This window comes from Mangifera indica, chromosome 18 (assembly GCF_011075055.1).
Source record: "Mangifera indica cultivar Alphonso chromosome 18, CATAS_Mindica_2.1, whole genome shotgun sequence".
Lineage (NCBI taxonomy): Eukaryota > Viridiplantae > Streptophyta > Magnoliopsida > Sapindales > Anacardiaceae > Mangifera > Mangifera indica.
The window spans coordinates 9,037,282-9,056,520 of NC_058154.1; the positions used below are offsets into that span (position 1 = coordinate 9,037,282).

The 19,239-nt window shown below is 31.4% G+C and overlaps 2 protein-coding genes across 3 annotated transcripts; one reads left to right on the forward strand and one right to left on the reverse strand.

Annotated features, from left to right (window-relative positions):
* Positions 1-739: 739 nt before the first annotated feature.
* On the reverse strand, positions 740-3,533 carry LOC123202432 (protein SRG1-like). The gene is made up of 4 exons (XM_044618371.1): positions 3,276-3,533; positions 2,943-3,190; positions 2,182-2,506; positions 740-1,121 (listed from the first exon to the last, which is right to left on the reverse strand). The coding sequence occupies exons 1-4, from the start codon at positions 3,510-3,512 to the stop codon at positions 858-860; spliced, it is 1,074 nt and encodes a 357-aa protein (XP_044474306.1). The 5' UTR covers positions 3,513-3,533; the 3' UTR covers positions 740-857.
* A 12,287-nt stretch (positions 3,534-15,820) lies between these two features.
* On the forward strand, positions 15,821-19,239 carry LOC123201376 (trifunctional UDP-glucose 4,6-dehydratase/UDP-4-keto-6-deoxy-D-glucose 3,5-epimerase/UDP-4-keto-L-rhamnose-reductase RHM1-like). Of its 2 annotated transcripts, none has more exons than XM_044616854.1 (3): positions 15,821-15,976; positions 16,800-18,378; positions 18,473-19,239. In XM_044616854.1, exons 2-3 carry the CDS (start codon positions 16,813-16,815, stop codon positions 18,914-18,916), a joined length of 2,010 nt encoding a protein of 669 aa, XP_044472789.1. In that variant the 5' UTR covers positions 15,821-15,976; positions 16,800-16,812; the 3' UTR covers positions 18,917-19,239. The 2 variants fall into 2 exon arrangements, with proteins under 2 accessions (XP_044472789.1, XP_044472788.1); XM_044616853.1 differs by having other exon boundaries at positions 15,830-15,980.

The window sequence follows — 19,239 nt, forward strand, 5'->3', positions numbered from 1 at the left end:
GAGCGAAGGGTAAAATGGATAATAAGTAAAAATGTAAGTAGGGTCTTTTATTTATTGGGTGATTTATTGCTAACTTTTCTACTTTTTTATATTTTTGAAGGGCGTGTGATAAGCACTTCACATTTATCATATGCTACTTGATATTAGTTTTTAATTAATTCAAGTGACAACCGACTAATTTAATTTCAACTTAACTCATCCTTTGATTTGTGCCTAATTTAATGAATTTTTGCCCAATTATAACCCCGTATAGTGTACCCATCTTGAAAATTAGACTCTGAAATTGCCCACTGGTGAAGGGTTTGAGAAAAATATATTCAATTAGAGTAATGTTATATGTGTATATTTTTTATACATAATTTGAATAAACAGATGATGTATTATCATTTGATTGGGTGTTTTCTTATTGTTAATCCAAGATCATCTAATCATATAATGATATATTATCTGTATATCTAAATTGTGTATAAAAAAATGTGTATGTATTGTTTTATTGATTCAATTAATGATTAATCAATCAAAGAAAGGCCAACGTTGGAATTGAAATGAAATGCAATTCATTTAAACATGAAGGCAAGATTACAATATGATTCTCAATACAAGATTAAAAATAAAATTATGCGTACAAATAATGATATGTCAGTATATGATTGAATGTTATTTTATTTCTAATTTAAAACTATTCAATCACATAATGACATATTATTATCTATACACAAAATTATACATATTATTTATGTATATAGTGTTACTCTAAGATTATAGCCTTCTTAAAATAGTTCTTCCTTCAAAGATTATAGCCTTCCTTCAAAGATTCATGCTAATTAAATCTTGCACTTCATCAACCAAACCCACAATTAGTTCTTGTCTTCACCGTTGTGTATTCTCATGGTATCGAGATAACATTTATCGCTATTCTCTTGAGTAAATAGGCCAGTGAGGAATTCTTCAACTGTCAGTCTTCTAAACAATGGAGGAGTTCTTTCGGTGATCAAGCTGGGTGCAGGGCCTACTTCACCATTGTATTTGGGGTTGCAGAATGTGGCTATGGAGAGTCTTTCTTGATCAGAGTTTACAATTGCACGATGCTCAATGCTTCTGTATTCTCCATTGGTGATCATCTGCCATGCAACATGGATTCAACAAGCAAAGAGCAATAGCGAACCCAGAAATAAAATTAAGAAGGATTAATATTAAACAAAAATAAAATATATTAAAGTCAATAAAAATATAAAAAATTTAAAAGACTTAATGAAAGTATATTAATATTTTATATATGCAAATCTGGAAATTTTTCGAAATTTAGGAGGGTCAAGAAATTTTGATGTATCAAATTGAATTTTTTTAAAAGTCAAGGGGGTCAGTGGACTCCTTTTGACCCGACCTCCGTCTGCCACTGGGTAAGAGTCCGAAATTGCATATTATGTTGGTGTATGTGGATTTTCTGATAGAATATGTTTACAGAAAGGGAGAAAGACAAGTTTTCAGTATTACAAGTCAGAAATGGCATTTTCCAATCTTCTATCAAAAGTCAAATATCAATCTAATGATATTTCCGTTAATATATAAAATATATAAATATTATAGGATTGTCATCACTTGCAGCTTTAGAAGACAAGAAATTAAATTTCTCACACCAACTTCAAAATTTATTACTTAGATCCCTACTTTCAATTGAAAAAAAGCCAAAAGACTTATTCTCACTCAAGGTTTGATATATATCCCACTCCCACCCATCAATTTTAAAAAATCTAAAATCCTACCTATATTATTAAAGTCAACAAAATCTGTTAGTTTTAAGAATAAAAATTTATATTACCAAATTAAGTTCACTAAGATCTCCTCAAAGTTGTTCTAATTCAACTTATTTGAGGAGAGTTGAGCTCAAATTCAATTTGATTTTCAATTTGAGCCTAGTTTGATATTGTAGTCAAACAAAAAATAACTAAATTAAAACCGATTGAATGTGTATTTGTTAAACAAAGTCATTTTCGTAGATTCATATCAAAATTTTCCAAACTTGATGAGTGAAAACCCCTAAAGCTTGAGCTTGAATTTGCTTGGATTGAACTGGTTTTGCACTTATTCGAATCGAGCTTATTTTCAAGCTTGAACAAAGTCGGCTCTTATCCATCCCACATAAAAATATGAATGTTGAAAAATTGGTAAGATGATTATTACCTCCAACATGTCCCCGATGTTGACAATGAAGGCATCAGGGAGCGGTGTAACAGGAATCCAGCTGCCATCTTTCTTAATCTGGAGACCTTCAACATCATTGAGTTGCAGAAGAATTGTGAGACCTGTGGAATCAGAATGAGAACGCACCCCCAAAACCTTCTCTGCCTCTGGACATGGAGGGTAATAGTTCATCCTCATTGCTTGAAGTCCATCTTCAAAAAACTCTATCATTTCTTCCCCTTTCATGTTTAAAGCTTTCGCCATTTTTGATGTGAGAGCCATAGCTAGATTTTTTATTTCTGTGGAGTAAACTTCCAAAGCCTCCCTGCATCAAAATGAAGATTCAACTGTAACAATATTTTTCTTTTTCTTCTCAAATAATTTTTGAAAATGCATTAAACAAAGAACCTGAGGGAAAGAGGGAGCTTAGGAAATAAGTGGGGCTTCCTGAGATGAGGTATACATTGTTTTTCCTATGTCATTAGATTAGAATATATGTGTGTGTGTATTTGATAACCAAAGACCCAACCTATATTTGTTCAATTGGTAAATCTAAAGTATAATGATTAGATCTATAATCACTATATTAAGTAAGTCAAAAGTTTCACAAGTATAATAAAGACTCGAACTCAGGTCTTCATCTTATAAATTCTAATGTTCCACTAATTTTGTAGACCATTAAGATTGCAATACTATATATAGTACAACATTTTGTTAATAAAATTCATTTAGTTTATAACCCAATTCATAATTCTTCAAACCTGAGGGGAAGGGGGAGCTTAGGAAACAAGTGGGGTTTCCTGAGATGGGGTGGTTGGGTGATCATTAAGAACATGTCATTCCAGTCAAGCTTTTGTTCCTCTGAAACAATGAAGGTTTGCCCAAATCCTTCTACTTCTCCAGGTGACTGCCAAAATTTTTTCTTCTCTTCCATTTCAAGATTGAAGAATTCATGAATCCCTTTCTTTAGTTTCTCAAGTAACAATGAGCTCACCTCATGATTTACCAACTGAAATCATAGAGAAACAAATAAACTAAAATAAATTTAAAAAAATAATGCATGCCTGTTACAGTAAACTGAAGGAATTTTTTACCTGGAAGAAACCCCAGTCTTTGCAAGCATAATGGAGCTTGAGTAATTCAGAATCCATTGATTTATCAGACACCAGTTTCTTCATGTCAATAACTGGAAACTCTGAAATCAAAGCTGCATCAGAAATCATGGGTGCGTTTCGTTCTGGACGAACGTATCTGGAAGGAACAGTTACCATGGGCTTTTTTACCAATTCTTGAACACAAGGCACAGGAAGTGAACTTCCTAAATTTGCCATCTTTAATTTCTCTCACAAATATTTGCCCTAGCTAGCTTCTATCATGCAGAGTTCCTTTGTAAGAATCTTTTTATTATTTAACAAAACAGACAAAGTTATGTCAATAAAAAAATAAATTACCAAATTAATTCTGATATATTCAACCAAATGCCCCTTTATAATAAAAATAAAACTATGCATACATATTTTTTTTTGTACAATTTAAGTACACAAATGATGTATCATCCTATGATTTGATGATTTTAAATTAAAGATAAAATAATATTCAACAATATTATGACATATTATCTGTATACCTAAATTATATATAAAAAATATATACACATAACATTACTCTTATAATAATAATAATGCTTGCCCTAAACTTTGGTTATAAAGCCAAAGAAGTTAGATGCCTCTTCCAAGTTCAAGGTGCTAGGGTATCTTTTCCAATAATTAATTGTACACCTTCTTCACCAGAACAGTACTTCGGTTTGGATCATCTTGAGAGAATCTTCAACAGCTAGCAGTCAAAAAACCCTTTAAAAAGTTTCAAATTAGAAAAGGATTAATTTTTTTTTTTATAACAGGAGAATCGGCTAGCTTTGTTAGACCAATAAACCTTGAGGCACAGTGATTAAACGTATAATTACTATACTAAAACCGTCAAGAGTTCCCCTTTTTAATAGGAGTTATTCGGTCCCAAACTAATCTATCCATGTTTCTTTTATAAGATATCTCTTTTCACTCATATTATTTGAACTCTGATATTTTACAAGAGAGTCTTTTGTTTTCACTACTCAAACCAATCTATAGGGTCATGGATTAAATTTGTTTATTGTCAGGTCTCAGGATACATGAATATTCGTTTTTCCTTGGACTAATTCTCCACGGCTGGTTAGTATTTTATTCTTTCCTCGGGGTTTCTCGGCATCATCATCACGATAAACCTGCCAAATTTAGTGTTAATTATTGGTTCTGATACGGCTGATTGGTTTTGTGTTAGTGTTTTGGGTAAGAAACAAAAGACATTCGATATTAAAACAAAAATTTTAATGCAACTAGACCTGAGATTGTGTTTTGTTTTAATAGTTAATGTCATTTTTTAACCCAAATAATATATTAAAACAGAAATTAGAAGCAACTAGAGCTGACTGTTGTTTTGTTTTAATATATTAATAAAATTATACGTATATAGTTGGATATATTATTCGAATATATAAATAATATGTTATTATATGATTAGATAATTTTGAATTAAAGATAAAGTAATATTCAATAATATAATATATTATTTGTATACTAAAACTATATATTTTAACTATATATCCAATGGCGTTGATGAACCCAAATAATATATTAAAGCAAAAATTATATTGTTTCAATATCCGATGTCTTTTGTTTCTTAACCAAAATACAAACACAAAAGCAATCAGCCATACCAAAACCAATCATTAACACTAAATTTGGCAGGCTTATCGTAATAATGATGCAGTGAAACCCCGAGAAAAGAATAAAATACTGACCAGAATGGAGAATTAGTCCAAGGAAAAAGGAATATTCATGTATCCTGAGACCTGATAATAAAAAAAATTTAATCCATTTCTAATTTGATACTTTTTAACCAGTTTTCTGACAGCCATTGGAAGGTTCTCTCAAGATACCTTAGGATCTTGAACTTGGAAGAAGCATCTAACTCCTTTGGCTTTATAGCCAAGGTTTATGGCAAGCATTATTACTGTAAAGAGATAAAAATTTTGAATAGTTTCAAACATTTTATTTATAAAAAGATTAAAAACTAGTACCTTTGTTTACATTTTGAAGATACATAAATAGATATATATTTATATATATCATTATGTAATTTGATATTTTTTATCTTTAATTCAAAATCATCTAATCACATAATGATACACATCAAATATGTATTTATTTGTGTATTTAAGATAAATATTTATAGTTTTATTGTTATAAATAAGATAGCCTAAAGCATTGAGCTAAGCTATGAAGAGGAGGTTTTCAACCTTCCAAACTTGAATTGGATTCAAATCTTATAAACCTTAAATAACTTTTTTTCCTTTTAAAAGAAGAAATAAATGATGTTGATTAGGCTTTGATGGTACAAGATATCGCCAAAGAAAGGATACGTGGATGGAAAGAAATGGGATAGAGTCTTGGATTTTGCATCTTGAGATATGTTGTCACACAAATTTGTATGCACATAATACTTTCAATCACACTGATGTTAACTTGATTTTTTATTGTCCAATACACATCCTCCTCTAATAAAAGTTGATCTGGATACTACAAAGAAAATTGAAGGCATTAATAAATTACGTGTTATGATAGTTTTTCAACATGCAGAAATATCAAATTGATTATTTTCATTCATAATTTCAGACAAATGATCAATATTTTACCAAATGAAGAGTTTGTACCAACTAGTTTATTTTTAGCGAGAATAGACCAACTTAAACATGTTTATGAGGTATTTGTACTCTTTCCATATATGACTCCATAAATTGAATGCATTTAAAGTAAGGGAAAAGGACTATTTCCCACCCAAATTTTAGCCCAATTTCAAAGTTACACCTATAAGAGATGAAAAACTCAAACTCTCACCCATGACCAAACTGTTGTGCAAATTTTCAGTTAGAGATAGGGGTAAAATTATCATTTTACCTATAAACTTTTAAAACTTCAAAATTTTATCATTTCCCCCCTCCAGGTTTTAAAAACTAATACTTCAACTCATCCTCAAAGTTTGAAAAGTTTATATTTCACTTCTAAGGTTTGCTTTCTTCTTTGACCACCATCGACGACTGACGCTTTCCACCGATCTCCTTTCTCTGACTATAAAGGACAAACCTTCGTCGCCCAGATCTGGAAGAATAGATGAAAGACAACGCTTTGTCGTCCTTCATCTTCGCGTGGGTGACGTGACGAGCGAAGAAGGATGACGAAGCGTCGTCCTTCGTTATCTGGGTTGTGCGACAAAGAGATCTTCATCTCTTCGTCGCACCATTGCCATCACACTAGGAGAAGGAGGAGACTGGAGACAACGTCGGAAGATGAAGCTGAAGAATGGGGTGAAACGACTGTTTTTGAAAGTTATAGGGGGCAGCTAGTTTTGAAAAATACAGAAACCCTAGGTTTGAGGCTGAAAATATTACTTTTCAAAGTTTAAGTACTTTAGGTAAAGATAAAATATTAGTTTCTAAAACCTTTAGGGGGGGGGGGAGAGTAATAAACTTTATAACTTTTAATATAAACAGTAAAATAACTATTTTACCCCTCCCTTTAACAGAAAAAATTAACAAAAGTTTAGTTATGAGTGAGAGTTTGGTTTTTTCATCTCTCATGGGTATAGGTTTGAGATTGGGCTAAAATTTGGATGGGAAATAGTCATTTTCCCTTTAGAGTAAAAATTCATCAACATTTCTACTGTTATTGATGAAGGGGTATCTAGATATTCTGAAATAAAGAGGTACCTAGATATTCATAAACTCCCAATATGTTTTAAATTTTATTTCATTGTTTTTGTAATTGGTTTAAAAAAAAAAAAACCTTCATGATATCTATATTATTTAAAAATAAAACAAATATTTATTATACAATACAAAATTAAACAAGTTGTAGAATAATAAATATTAAAACATTGATTAGTAAAAATTTTTAAAGGTTCAAAAATATTCATTAAAGAAAATCCAAATTTTCAACCCAAAAAAAAAAACAAGATCCTTAGAATCTTTTGGTTATATATATTAAAATATTAAATAATAACATTTTCATAATCTTTACAAAATTTTAACATTAAATATGTGAAATTTCAACGAGTTTTAACATCAGTTTTCAATTTTTTTTAATCTCACTTGTTTGCACATTGGATGATATTATTATAAACATGAAGGAGATGATGAAATAAAAATAATTGCATGTCTAATTGTTGATATTTCTTTTTTTGAACTAATTTTATTTCATCTTATGTAATTAAATTTATTATACGATACACACCTCTAATATGATATAATTTAGCTTTATAAGGTAGATTTAAATATCACAACATTTAGTAACTCTATCACTTGATAATGCATTATCAAATATGATAAATAGAAATTTTTTAGTCATTCCATATCCTGGAAAATTTTGAGCTAGTTTTCCATAAATTGTCACGTTAGTATGTGAAAATTCAAAATTTTTCTTTTCTAATTGCCAGTCAGAATTAATATAATGGTAAGTTGCACAAATATATTAGAAATCTTGGTTACTAGACATTTATAAATCATAAGTTGATAATATAACTCAATTAAATTGATTAAGTTCATTTTTAAATTTTAATTTAATTTGTTTATAATTTCTAACAACATTAAATCTTAAAGTATTTCTAGAAACTCTTCTGAAAGTAGGTCGTACACTATTTTACATAAACCATTCAAGATACTATCATCTTTAAATGAAGAAAGTTGATCAATTGCAATGTGTATATGGTTATATGGTCTTTTATATTTTGTTAACTATATGTAAAGTTAGACATTTTGCCCATTACAATATTGAATGGACTAGTTGAAAATTCACATACCGATCTTGATCTTGTGGGAAAAAATTTGTTGTTAATATTTGATATAATATTCTCAAACAATTGACTTTTGCATTTTTTTTCTTTTCTAGTGGTAACGACTGTGATAGTGTTTCTTTATTTGATGATTTTTCAATGTATGAATTTTTCTTATTATCAAAATAATCAAAGGAATTAAATCAACTTGAATTTGGATCAATTTTGAAGTAAATTTGATGAAAGAAATATAATTAACTATATTGAATAAAAATTAAAATAAAATCAAATAAAAAATAATTGAGAAATTGAGAGAGATTATGTGATCTTTAGAGTTTGAGTGAAAAATTAAAGATAATGGGGTGTCATATGAGGGATTAATACAGGAAAATTTTAGAAAAAAAAATTAAGGGAGAAGGACTATTTCCCACTCAACTTTAGATGTGTTTTCAAAATATCACCCACAGCAGATGAAAATCCACTTTTCTCACCCATAGCCAAACTGTCATCCAATTTTTCAGTTAGGGACAGGGGCAAAATCGTCATTTACTATTTAAAACCTTAAAACTTTAAAATTTTACTGTTTCTCCCCTCCAGGTTTTAAAAACTAATAACTAACCCATCCTCAAAGTTTGAAAAGTTTAGATTTCATCCCTAGGGTTTGCTTCCTTCACCGGCCACCACCGACGGCCAATGCAATCGATCGATCTCCCATCTCTGACTACAAAGGATGACAAAGGACGACCCTTCGTCGCTCAGATCTGGACAACGAAGCGTCGTCTAGATCTAGAAGAACAGACGAAGGACAATGCTTCGTCGTCCTTCGTCGTAGCCTCTAGACCACGCAACGAGCGATGAAGGACGGCGAAGAGTCGTCCTTCGTCGTCTGGGTGGAGCGACGAAGAGAGACCTCTTCGTCGCACGGTGTTGCGATCTTCGACGAAGAGATCTTTGTCTCTTCGTCGCACCGTGCGACGAGGAGATGAAGATCTCTTCATCGCACCACCGTCGTCGCACCAGGAGAAAGAGGCCGGTGACAACGCCGGAGACGATGTCGGGAAATGAAGTTAAAGAATTAGGGTGAAACTGCTAGTTTTGAAATTTATGGGGGACGGCTGTATTTTGAAAAATATGGAAACCCTAGGTTTGAGGGTGAAAATGTTAGTTTTCAAAGTTTAAAAACTTTAGGTAAGGTGAAATGTTAGTTTCTAAAACCTAAGGGGGGTGAATGGTAAAACCCTTACATCAATTTTGGGATGAATTTTACAGACTAAATTGAGGGGTATTTTTGTCATTTCATCTAACAAGGGTAAAATAGACATTTTACCCTTATGTAAACAGAAATCATCCATATTAACGGCTCATGGGTGGGAAAAGTGAATTTTTATCTGTCGTGAATGGCATTTTGAAAACGCATCTAAAGTTGGGTGGGAAATAGTTCTTCTCCCAAAAATTAAAAAGTAAAGTAGTCATTATGCAACGGCTACTTAAGTTACTATTGGAGAGTAGTCGTTGCAAAACGGCAACTTTCTTTAGTTCTCTTTTTTTATTTAAATAAGCAGGTAGGCCGGTCCGTGGCCTTTGCCATGTTTGCTAGCCTTGTTAGGACTTACAAAGTTGTGGGTTGAGTTAGTGCTCAAGTTTTGTGACCCAAATGACCCTTTGACACATCTTCATCAAAGTTTCGATAGGAAATACTCATTCGACTGTCTTTAAATAATCAATTGTTTTTTAGGATAAATTGTATTTTTCCCAACAAACCCTAAAAACAAAAACATTTTCGTGACATATTCATTATCAATACAGAAACATGTAAATCTCTACAATGTAAGCAATGAAAAAATGAATATCAACATTGTACTAACATTTTTTTTACATTGTGTATAAAAATTACTTTGAATAATCAAAATCAACAACAAGATGATCGACGACAATGACAATAACTAGCATGCAGAGGCTATGTGGGTTTTGAAATTGGTCAAGATGAGTCAAAAATCAATTTATTTACAGAGGAATTTCACTTAACCCTAATCTATTGACTTCAAAAGTATAATTCTAGGTTTGAGGATTATTTTTAATCAACTGATATATATAATTTTGAGTTGTATATAAAATACGTTAAAATAGTAATTATTAGAATCTAAAAAGACCCTGGTATGTGTATTATGGTGTCTTAAAATGTAAAAGTAAAATGAAGATAAAAAAATGAGACACAAAATTTTAACATGATTTGGCTCGATGATTAGAATACCTACATACATGATATTGTTATTGATTGAGATGTATTACAACAAAATAGCAATAACAGCTTACCAATTAATATTTGTTTTTGGTGTGTGTGGTTTCCCCTCTCCTGCTTTTTATCTCCCTATACATGTATGCATATAAGCTACATGTTAGATGCATTCAGATTTGGTTGGATTAGGATTTCTTATCCTTCTACAATTATAATGGATATATTTGTAGTGTAATTTGAATGCAAAACGATTATATAGATATCGGATACATCCCGGTTATGAAAATGAATATATATTTATAATAAAATTATACGTACTCATTTTGAATATATAAATAGGTATATATTTGATGTGTGTCATTATGTTATTAAGTGATTTTGAATTAGAGATAAAACAATATTTAATCACATGATGATACATATAAGTGTGTATATATTTGTACACTTAAAATATATATATACAATATTGTTCATATTTTTATACTAGGCAAGTTATATGAGAATATTTATAGAATATTTTAAACGGGTAAGAATATAATTGTTATCTAGAGAGAACCCCCTTTTTCTCAATATGTACCCCAATCCCAACTTATATATAATATATACCATCTCTCCAACATTCTTTCCTTCTTTTTACAACCAAACCTCATTTCCCAAAAGAAGCCATAGCCATGGATGCATTGTGAAGTTTAGAAGACTAATGGAAGCTCAAAAACAACTCAACTCAACGATTATTGGGCTTTCCACAGCAACAATCCAAAGGAGGAAGGCCGAAAGAAAGGCGAGACAGACGGACATGGGCTGAACCAAGTTGCTATTGTGAGAACTACTTTTAAGGACTTGCTTTAACTTTTTTATTAGCAAAAGAGAGAAGAATTTCAACGGTCTAATCATATTTTAATCTTACAGAGTTGAATGTAAAAATCTTTGCCCCGACCAACCTGACAAAAATTTTGCAACAATTTGTGCTCACATTACATTATTAATGGAAATATAATTTGAATCAATCACATCAAAAGAAAATAGCAAGTATCTATGAAAGTTTTCTTTGGAAAGTCGTGTTAGCGCAAACAATGAGATGCCTCTATATAATTTTTAATTGATATATCATTTTAAAAAAATATCATAAAAACTTATAAAAATTTAAAATTTTTCATATATACCTTTATTATATTATTATTTTCTCTAAAAAAACGTATCAATTCGTATTGATAATATGTATCGTATCATATAATATATTTATTATATCATATTAATTTTATATATCTAATAATATATATCATTTTTTATCTATATCGTATCTTATTGTAAAATACGTATCATATATGATAGAATATTAATAATTGTGTAGACTGCTTGAGTAGGTATAAGATTGCTTTAAAAAGAAAATGATGTATTATCAAATTTTAATCAGCAGTGTCTTTCCTTAGAATGAAGGTTTGTCAAGTGCTTGGCACGTCTTTCCTTAGAATGAAGGCTTGTCAACTGTTTGGCATGTGAAAGCAGACGTCTTCCCTGTACTTCAAATATAAAACCAATTGCCAATGCCCAGGATAATTCCTACGCTGTTTGGCACCTGAATTTCAAATAGAGAAATAAAAAGTACTTTCCTAGCAGCAAATAATAAATGAATAAAAAGCGTAAGGAAATGGTGCATTGTGAACCGACAGCTTGACCTATCTACATTATAAAATGAAGCTTACATTAAAAAAATAAAAAAAAAAAGCATCCCAGTTAAGGATTCCATATAGAAAAAGAAAGGACCTCATGTGCTCACCAAGAATGTCGAAAGTGAGAGAGAAACAGCAACGCTTATGGAAGCAGTAATTAAGTGGTTGAAATTCTGCAATACAAGGAGACAATCATATGTGAATATATAAGGTAGCGGCGGTGTATTTAGTTAACTCACCATCACAAACAGTGATAAAGCCAACAGAAGCACTGCTCAATATGCCATGACATAAAAGTGTCAACCATCTCTAAATAGAGTTAGATTTGAACTGAATTTATTTGAGTTTGAAAACAAATTCGGCTTAAAAGAGTTCAGTTCAAGTAAACTTGAGCTTAAGCTTTAGGAGTGTTCAGCTCATCAAACTTATGAGTTTGAAAATTTGATATTAAACAATTAAAATGATATCATTTTGATCACATATCAAAACTTAATTCGAATTTGAACTCAAATCGAACTCGAGTACAGCTCCCTTGAAGCAAACCAAATTTGAACAACTTTAAGGTGAGTTTAAGCGAACTCAAACTTGGTTGGTTTGAATCCAGACCTATTTGCAAATAACTCTTAATAGACCAAAAACAGCCGGCGTGAACCAAACATCAGCAACTGCCAATGCAAAATGACCGACAATGTTTAAAATTGGCTAGCCATTCTGTCGTAAGAGGAGCACGGAATTTCAATGAAGTTTGCTCTAAATAGACCAACTGAAATGATACCATTGGATAGACAAATTCCTCTAAATCAAACTTAGTCGGAAGTACAATTCAAAAACCCTAACAACATGATTCTACTCTAATAAACACAAGAAACTCTAAAAACTACATTCAATCGATTCAATGACAAAAATAGACAAATAGAGTTGAGAAAAACTCGCCCTTTGAATAATAGGTTTAGAAAATAAAATGTTCTTATATTGTCTTTGGTAAAGGTTGGTTAGATAGTAAATGTCAAGAGTTTTAGAGAAATTTAGGGTAAAGAAACCTAAGTATGTTTATTCTCGGATTTGTTATAGGCAAATTCATATTGAGCAAAAAATAATCTTTATCGTTAAAGTCAAATTCATGATATGCATCATTGATTAACCAAGGAAGTGAAACGTGTTCAATAAGATGTCACCGTCATTTGAAATGTCATAACAAGTGCACAACACCTAACATGGAATCCATCACATGAAAGGCACAAATGTTTTCATTACAACATACTACCAGAGTTTCCACTTGTCATCCATTCATGCAAAAAGTCAAATAGTTTCAAAAGTCTTACTCACATTCTAGAAAGTAAGGAGAGTTGTCATATTACAAAACTTCTTCTTAACCAAATTTACCTAAAACAAAACTTGATAGACAACTAAACACAAAAAAATGTATCACCTACCCACACATCAACTAAAATTGTGAAAAGAGGTCCTTTCACCTAGAAACAATAAAGGGGATATAACTTAACAGTTTAATTATTTACATATTTGATATAATATTATTTCTTATTTCATCTCGTGTTTACATAAAAAAAAAAAACTTTCACTTGTAACTAAATCAATATTATGTAATTACCGTAATTATTTTTTCCTTTTAATATAAAATTAGAATATAAATAAATCTATAGATTTATTGTTGTATTAGAAATAAGAGCTCACTTACATGTAACTCTATCTCTTTGACATGTAAATATGAAGATTATAGAGGTAAAGGGGCTCAAATACTCTGTAAAAATTCTTCCTAGAGGTAAAAATAATGTAACAATAGACATAGACTCCTAAATAAAGGGTTAAATCATAACATCTTTCTGCACAAGGCTCAGTCTCACGTACTACATATTTGTGTACAAATTTTCTTATCAAAACTTACCTTCTAGTTTGTTTATATAGTTATGAAAATAATGAAATCGATTTTTGTCATGATAATTGTTGTTATTATTATAATTGGTTCCTTTAGTTTAGTGATATTTTAAGACATGTTCAAGTAATTAAATTTGAAATGTGAGGGTCCAAATATTAGTTAGTAGATTTATATTTGTTATAATCAAACCAATGTGATATTTGTTTTGTCTCATTTCGGCATGCATGGGAGAGTCTAAACCTAGCTATCAAATTATCAAATATATGAACTCATACCGAACTCAAATAGTTTCATCCTTCATCTAAGTCAATCTTGACCGAACTCAAATTATCAGATATATGAACTCAGACTAAACTCAAACACGGACAAAGTCTCTAGTTATCAAAAAAATTTATGTATAAATGAAAATATGTTACCATATAATTTGATATTGTTTTATCTTTAATTCAAAATTATCAAATTATATAGAGATATGTCATAGTTTGTTTACTTTGTTTGTGTACATAGTATTATTAAATTTTGATTACTATGTGGACAAGTTTCATATGAATGTATAAGCACTAGGACACATGGATTTTATAGTCTAGTTGTAGATTAAAACATTTAGTATTAACGACAAGAATAAATATTAAATTTTATAAAAATCCATAAATGTTGAATAAAATATTATTTATTTATCAATCTTCTTAGGCTAAAAGATTTATTCTCACCCAAAATTCATTGTATTCCTAAATTGATATTTGTTAACTATTAAAAACTCAAATATCCAATTGTGAGGGTTAAAATTAACCAAACAAATTAAGTTTCAGAGATAAAATTATTATTTAACTAGTAATTTATTAAAAATAATAAAATATTATTAATTTTCTCTTATAATTAAACTTTAAAAACTTATATTTTTCCTTTGTAGTTTCAATTTTTCAAAATAATTTTTTGCTGAACAGTCAGCTCTCCAATGCTATCTCTCCCTTCCAATGATGTCTCCCTCTTTGGCAGTACTTTCAACATTTGTCTTCGATGTCAATTGTGTAGTCATTGATTGCTTCAACTGAAGCCATTTGGGTCTTTGACACTCGGTTGCTCTCTCCTCTTCATCCCCAATCAAGCGTAGGCGATGATGAAGACCCAGGCAAGTGTAGATCAACCACAACTTGAGTTGATGATGAAGACCCAGTCAACTGTAGATCAGTCATGGCTTGAGCCATCATGACAAAGACATCACCAATCATAATTTTTCAAGGTAACTTTGGGTGGGAATATATCCTTTGGTCATCTTTTTACTCATATCCTGTTAATAATAATAAAACTATGCTTATATATTTTTTGATAGTATGTTATTATATAATTAGATGATTTTGAATTAAAGATAAAATAACATTTAATCATATAATATCATCTATATACTTAAATTATGTAAGAAAAATAAACACACACACACACACACACACACACACATATATATATATATATATATATTAGCATAATCATACAAACTAATCTAATGGTGAACAATTATCCAATAATATTATTTATGACAACATCCAAAAAAAAAAAAGAATTTAATTAATAAACAAAATATTTTTTAGAAAAAATTAGAAGGAGACGGCCAACTTCTTATTGGAAAAGTCATTTTGACGGGTATTTCTTCCCAGCCTCCTTTGTTTACAAGTCCAACATTAATTTGTAAATATCCAAAATTTCAACTCCTTAATTATCGGTAAAGATATTATCAACTATCTTAATCCTAGTTAATTACTTTATTTTTAGTAATAATCTAATATATAATAATATAATACATAAATTCCAACACGCTTTGAATATTCCTTCGAATTTGTAACCAATAGTGTATCGCCACGCCATGTGGTTCCATGGGCCTGGCTACAGCTTATCAGAATGTGGTGATGGTCATTTTGGTCATTTGAAGTCGTAGACGACGGTTCTCCTTCAACTTCAACTGTTTCTCAAATATGTGTATAAATATGCAGACTCCCCTAACTTCCCTCTAATTCTCTAAATCTTTCCTTCTTCGTCTTTGCTTCCTTTCATTTGCTGTCACCTCGATTTTCTCCTCCTCATTCTACGCACACAAACACAAATCTTTTTTCTCGTCTGGCTTCCTTTCATCGGATTCAGGTTTGTAAGTAAAAAACTTAACTTTATCTCTTTTATGGGCCTGTGATCATGTAACATTCCCTTCGGCTTTTTTATTATTATTATTATTATTTTGCATTCATTGATTTAAGCTTTTTTATGTTCTGGGTTGGTGTTATTTTTTTTAGATCTGTTGGTAATTTGAGAGAGCCGTCATGTTTTGAGTGGTTACTTTAGAGCTTTAGTTATGTAAGTGGATCTAGATCTTGTACTATGCGAATCGTAATGCCAAGTTATTTTTTGGAACCATAACTTGTTCGTGTTTTGTTTTTATGAAATGCGTTATTCAATAATTGGTTATGGAGTTGTGCATTATATGTAAGGATTTCTAATTTATGCTGTTGTTTTTTTACTTTATTTTTGTTTGGATCTGGCAATGTAGAGTATGTTTTGATGATAAATTTTACTTTTGTATAGAAGTAAAAGTTATCATCAAAAGGTTTATCAGAAGCTTTTGATATTATTCATCATATCATGAAATGCGTTATTCATAGAAGTGTTATTTGTCAGAAGCTTTGATATTATTGTTTGATTAGTTTGGCTGGACAATCTCTGCCACATAAATATTGTCCTTTGATCTAAAGGTTTTCGTGGCTGCACTATATTTGCTATGAGATCTAATCAGTTATATTTGTATCTAATATGTTTGTGTTGTGATGAATTCTTGTAAACCTTTTTGTTTAGTTATTTTTCTATGGTTGAACATGATTATTATAAGTTTCTTGCTGCAAAATTTATTCCTATATGTTTATTTATCTTTTATACCGGTAGTTCTGATATTTATTTTTGTACTTTAATTGTGCAGAAGTTCTTGAGCCATGTCTACTTATAAGCCCAAGAACATCCTCATCACTGGAGCTGCTGGTTTCATTGCCTCCCATGTTTGCAACCGGCTTATTCGTAACTACCCTGATTACAAAATTGTAGTGCTTGACAAGCTTGATTATTGTTCTAATCTGAAAAACCTTCTTCCCTCGAAAGCATCTGCAAACTTTAAGTTTGTTAAGGGAGATATTGGCAGTGCTGACCTTGTCAACTTTCTTCTCATCACTGAGTCCATTGACACTATTATGCACTTTGCAGCCCAAACTCATGTCGATAACTCTTTTGGAAACAGTTTTGAGTTTACAAAGAACAATATTTATGGGACTCATGTCCTTCTTGAAGCCTGCAAAGTTACCGGCCAGATCCGGAGGTTTATCCATGTGAGCACAGATGAGGTCTATGGTGAGACTGATGAGGATGCTGTAGTGGGGAACCATGAAGCTTCTCAACTTCTGCCAACAAATCCATATTCTGCTACTAAAGCTGGAGCAGAAATGCTTGTTATGGCATATGGTAGGTCATATGGGCTACCTGTGATAACAACCCGTGGAAACAATGTTTATGGACCTAATCAGTTCCCTGAAAAGTTGATTCCAAAGTTTATCCTCTTGGCCATGAGAGGATTGCCTCTTCCAATTCATGGGGATGGTTCCAATGTTAGAAGTTATTTATACTGCGAGGATGTTGCTGAGGCTTTTGAAGTAATCCTTCACAAGGGAGAAGTTGGTCATGTTTACAATATTGGTACAAAGAAAGAAAGGAGAGTGATTGATGTGGCAAAAGATATATGCAAACTCTTCTCAAGGGACCCAGAAGCAAGCATCAAGTTTGTAGATAACAGACCATTTAATGATCAGAGGTACTTCCTTGATGATGAGAAATTGAAGAACTTGGGATGGTCAGAGCGAACTACATGGGAAGAGGGTTTGAAGAAAACTATGGAATGGTACATTCAGAATCCTGAATGGTGGGGTGATGTCTCTGGTGCATTGCTTCCTCATCCAAGAATGCTGATGATGCCAGGTGGAAGACATTTTGATGGGTCTGATGAGTGCAAATCTGCATCTTACATCTCAAATAATAGTAATCAGGCAGGAATGGTTGTTCCAATTCCCAAAGCCTGTAGCTCTTCTCAAAAGCCATCCTTGAAGTTTTTGATCTATGGTAGAACTGGCTGGATTGGAGGCCTTCTTGGGAAGTTGTGCGAGAAGCAGGGCATTGCTTATGAATATGGTAAAGGACGTTTGGAGGATCGTTCATCTCTCATAACTGATATTCTGAGTGTTAAACCAACACATGTTCTTAATGCAGCTGGTGTAACTGGTAGACCGAATGTTGATTGGTGTGAATCTCATAAAACTGAAACCATTCGTGCCAATGTTACTGGAACATTGACATTAGCAGATGTTTCCCGAGAGCATGGGCTCTTAATGTTGAATTTTGCTACAGGGTGTATATTTGAGTATGATGTCGATCATCCAGAGGGTTCTGGCATTGGGTTTAAAGAGGAAGACAAACCCAATTTTACTGGTTCTTTCTATTCAAAAACCAAAGCCATGGTAATTTTTCTTTGAACCTTAAATCTTTTCATATCGTCATTGCTAATATTAGTTTTGAGAATATTAAGTAATTTCTATCTTTCTTGTTAACCAGGTTGAAGAGCTCTTGAAAGAATATGACAATGTTTGCACTCTCAGAGTAAGAATGCCAATTTCATCCGACCTCAACAATCCAAGAAACTTCATCACCAAGATTTCTCGCTATAATAAAGTGGTCAACATTCCCAACAGCATGACTGTCTTGGATGAACTTATTCCTATTGCGATAGAGATGGCAAAGCGAAATTTAAAGGGTATCTGGAACTTCACAAACCCAGGTGTTGTCAGCCACAATGAAATCCTGGAGATGTACAAGGCTTACATCAACCCGAATTTCAAGTGGGCCAATTTCACTCTAGAAGAGCAAGCCAAGGTGATTGTTGCTCCTCGAAGCAACAATGAGATGGACGCCTCCAAGTTGAAGAAGGAGTTCCCTGAGTTGCTATCCATAAAGGAATCATTGATCAAATATGTGTTCGAGCCTAACAAGAGAACTTAAACAGCATTTTTCTTAGCATGGCTTGCCGGTATCTAAGTAGTGATTATTGGTTTTATTCATCATTCCTCCATAGCTCATGAATTTATTTTCTAGTTAACTAGATATAATTATTTTTCTTTATAACAAAATATGGTTAGTGTCCCTTTCCTTCAATAAGAAGATTTAGATAGGTTCCTTATATTTTCATGTATTTTTTTACATTTTGTTTGATGGGTATTATTACCCAGTTCCCCATAAATCGTGAAATTATAGTTTCATCCCTTTGTTTTGAAGTAGGATTTTTACTTTGATAAATTTATTGAAGCAGTTTCAGTCTCCTCAAA

Bases quoted from the DNA above. Each gene is read 5' to 3' on its own strand.
- LOC123202432 (XM_044618371.1), bottom strand. From the start codon at position 3,512: ATGGCAAATTTAGGAAGTTCACTTCCTGTGCCTTGTGTTCAAGAATTG. The intron at 2,507-2,942 runs GTTTGAAGAATT...ATTTTGATGCAG, and splicing joins AAGCTCCCCCTTCCCCTCAG to GGAGGCTTTGGAAGTTTACT. The intron at 1,122-2,181 runs GTAATAATCATC...GTTGCATGGCAG, and splicing joins ACATCGGGGACATGTTGGAG to ATGATCACCAATGGAGAATA.
- LOC123201376 (XM_044616854.1), top strand. From the start codon at position 16,813: ATGTCTACTTATAAGCCCAAGAACATCCTCATCACTGGAGCTGCTGGT. The intron at 18,379-18,472 runs GTAATTTTTCTT...CTTGTTAACCAG, and splicing joins ATTCAAAAACCAAAGCCATG to GTTGAAGAGCTCTTGAAAGA.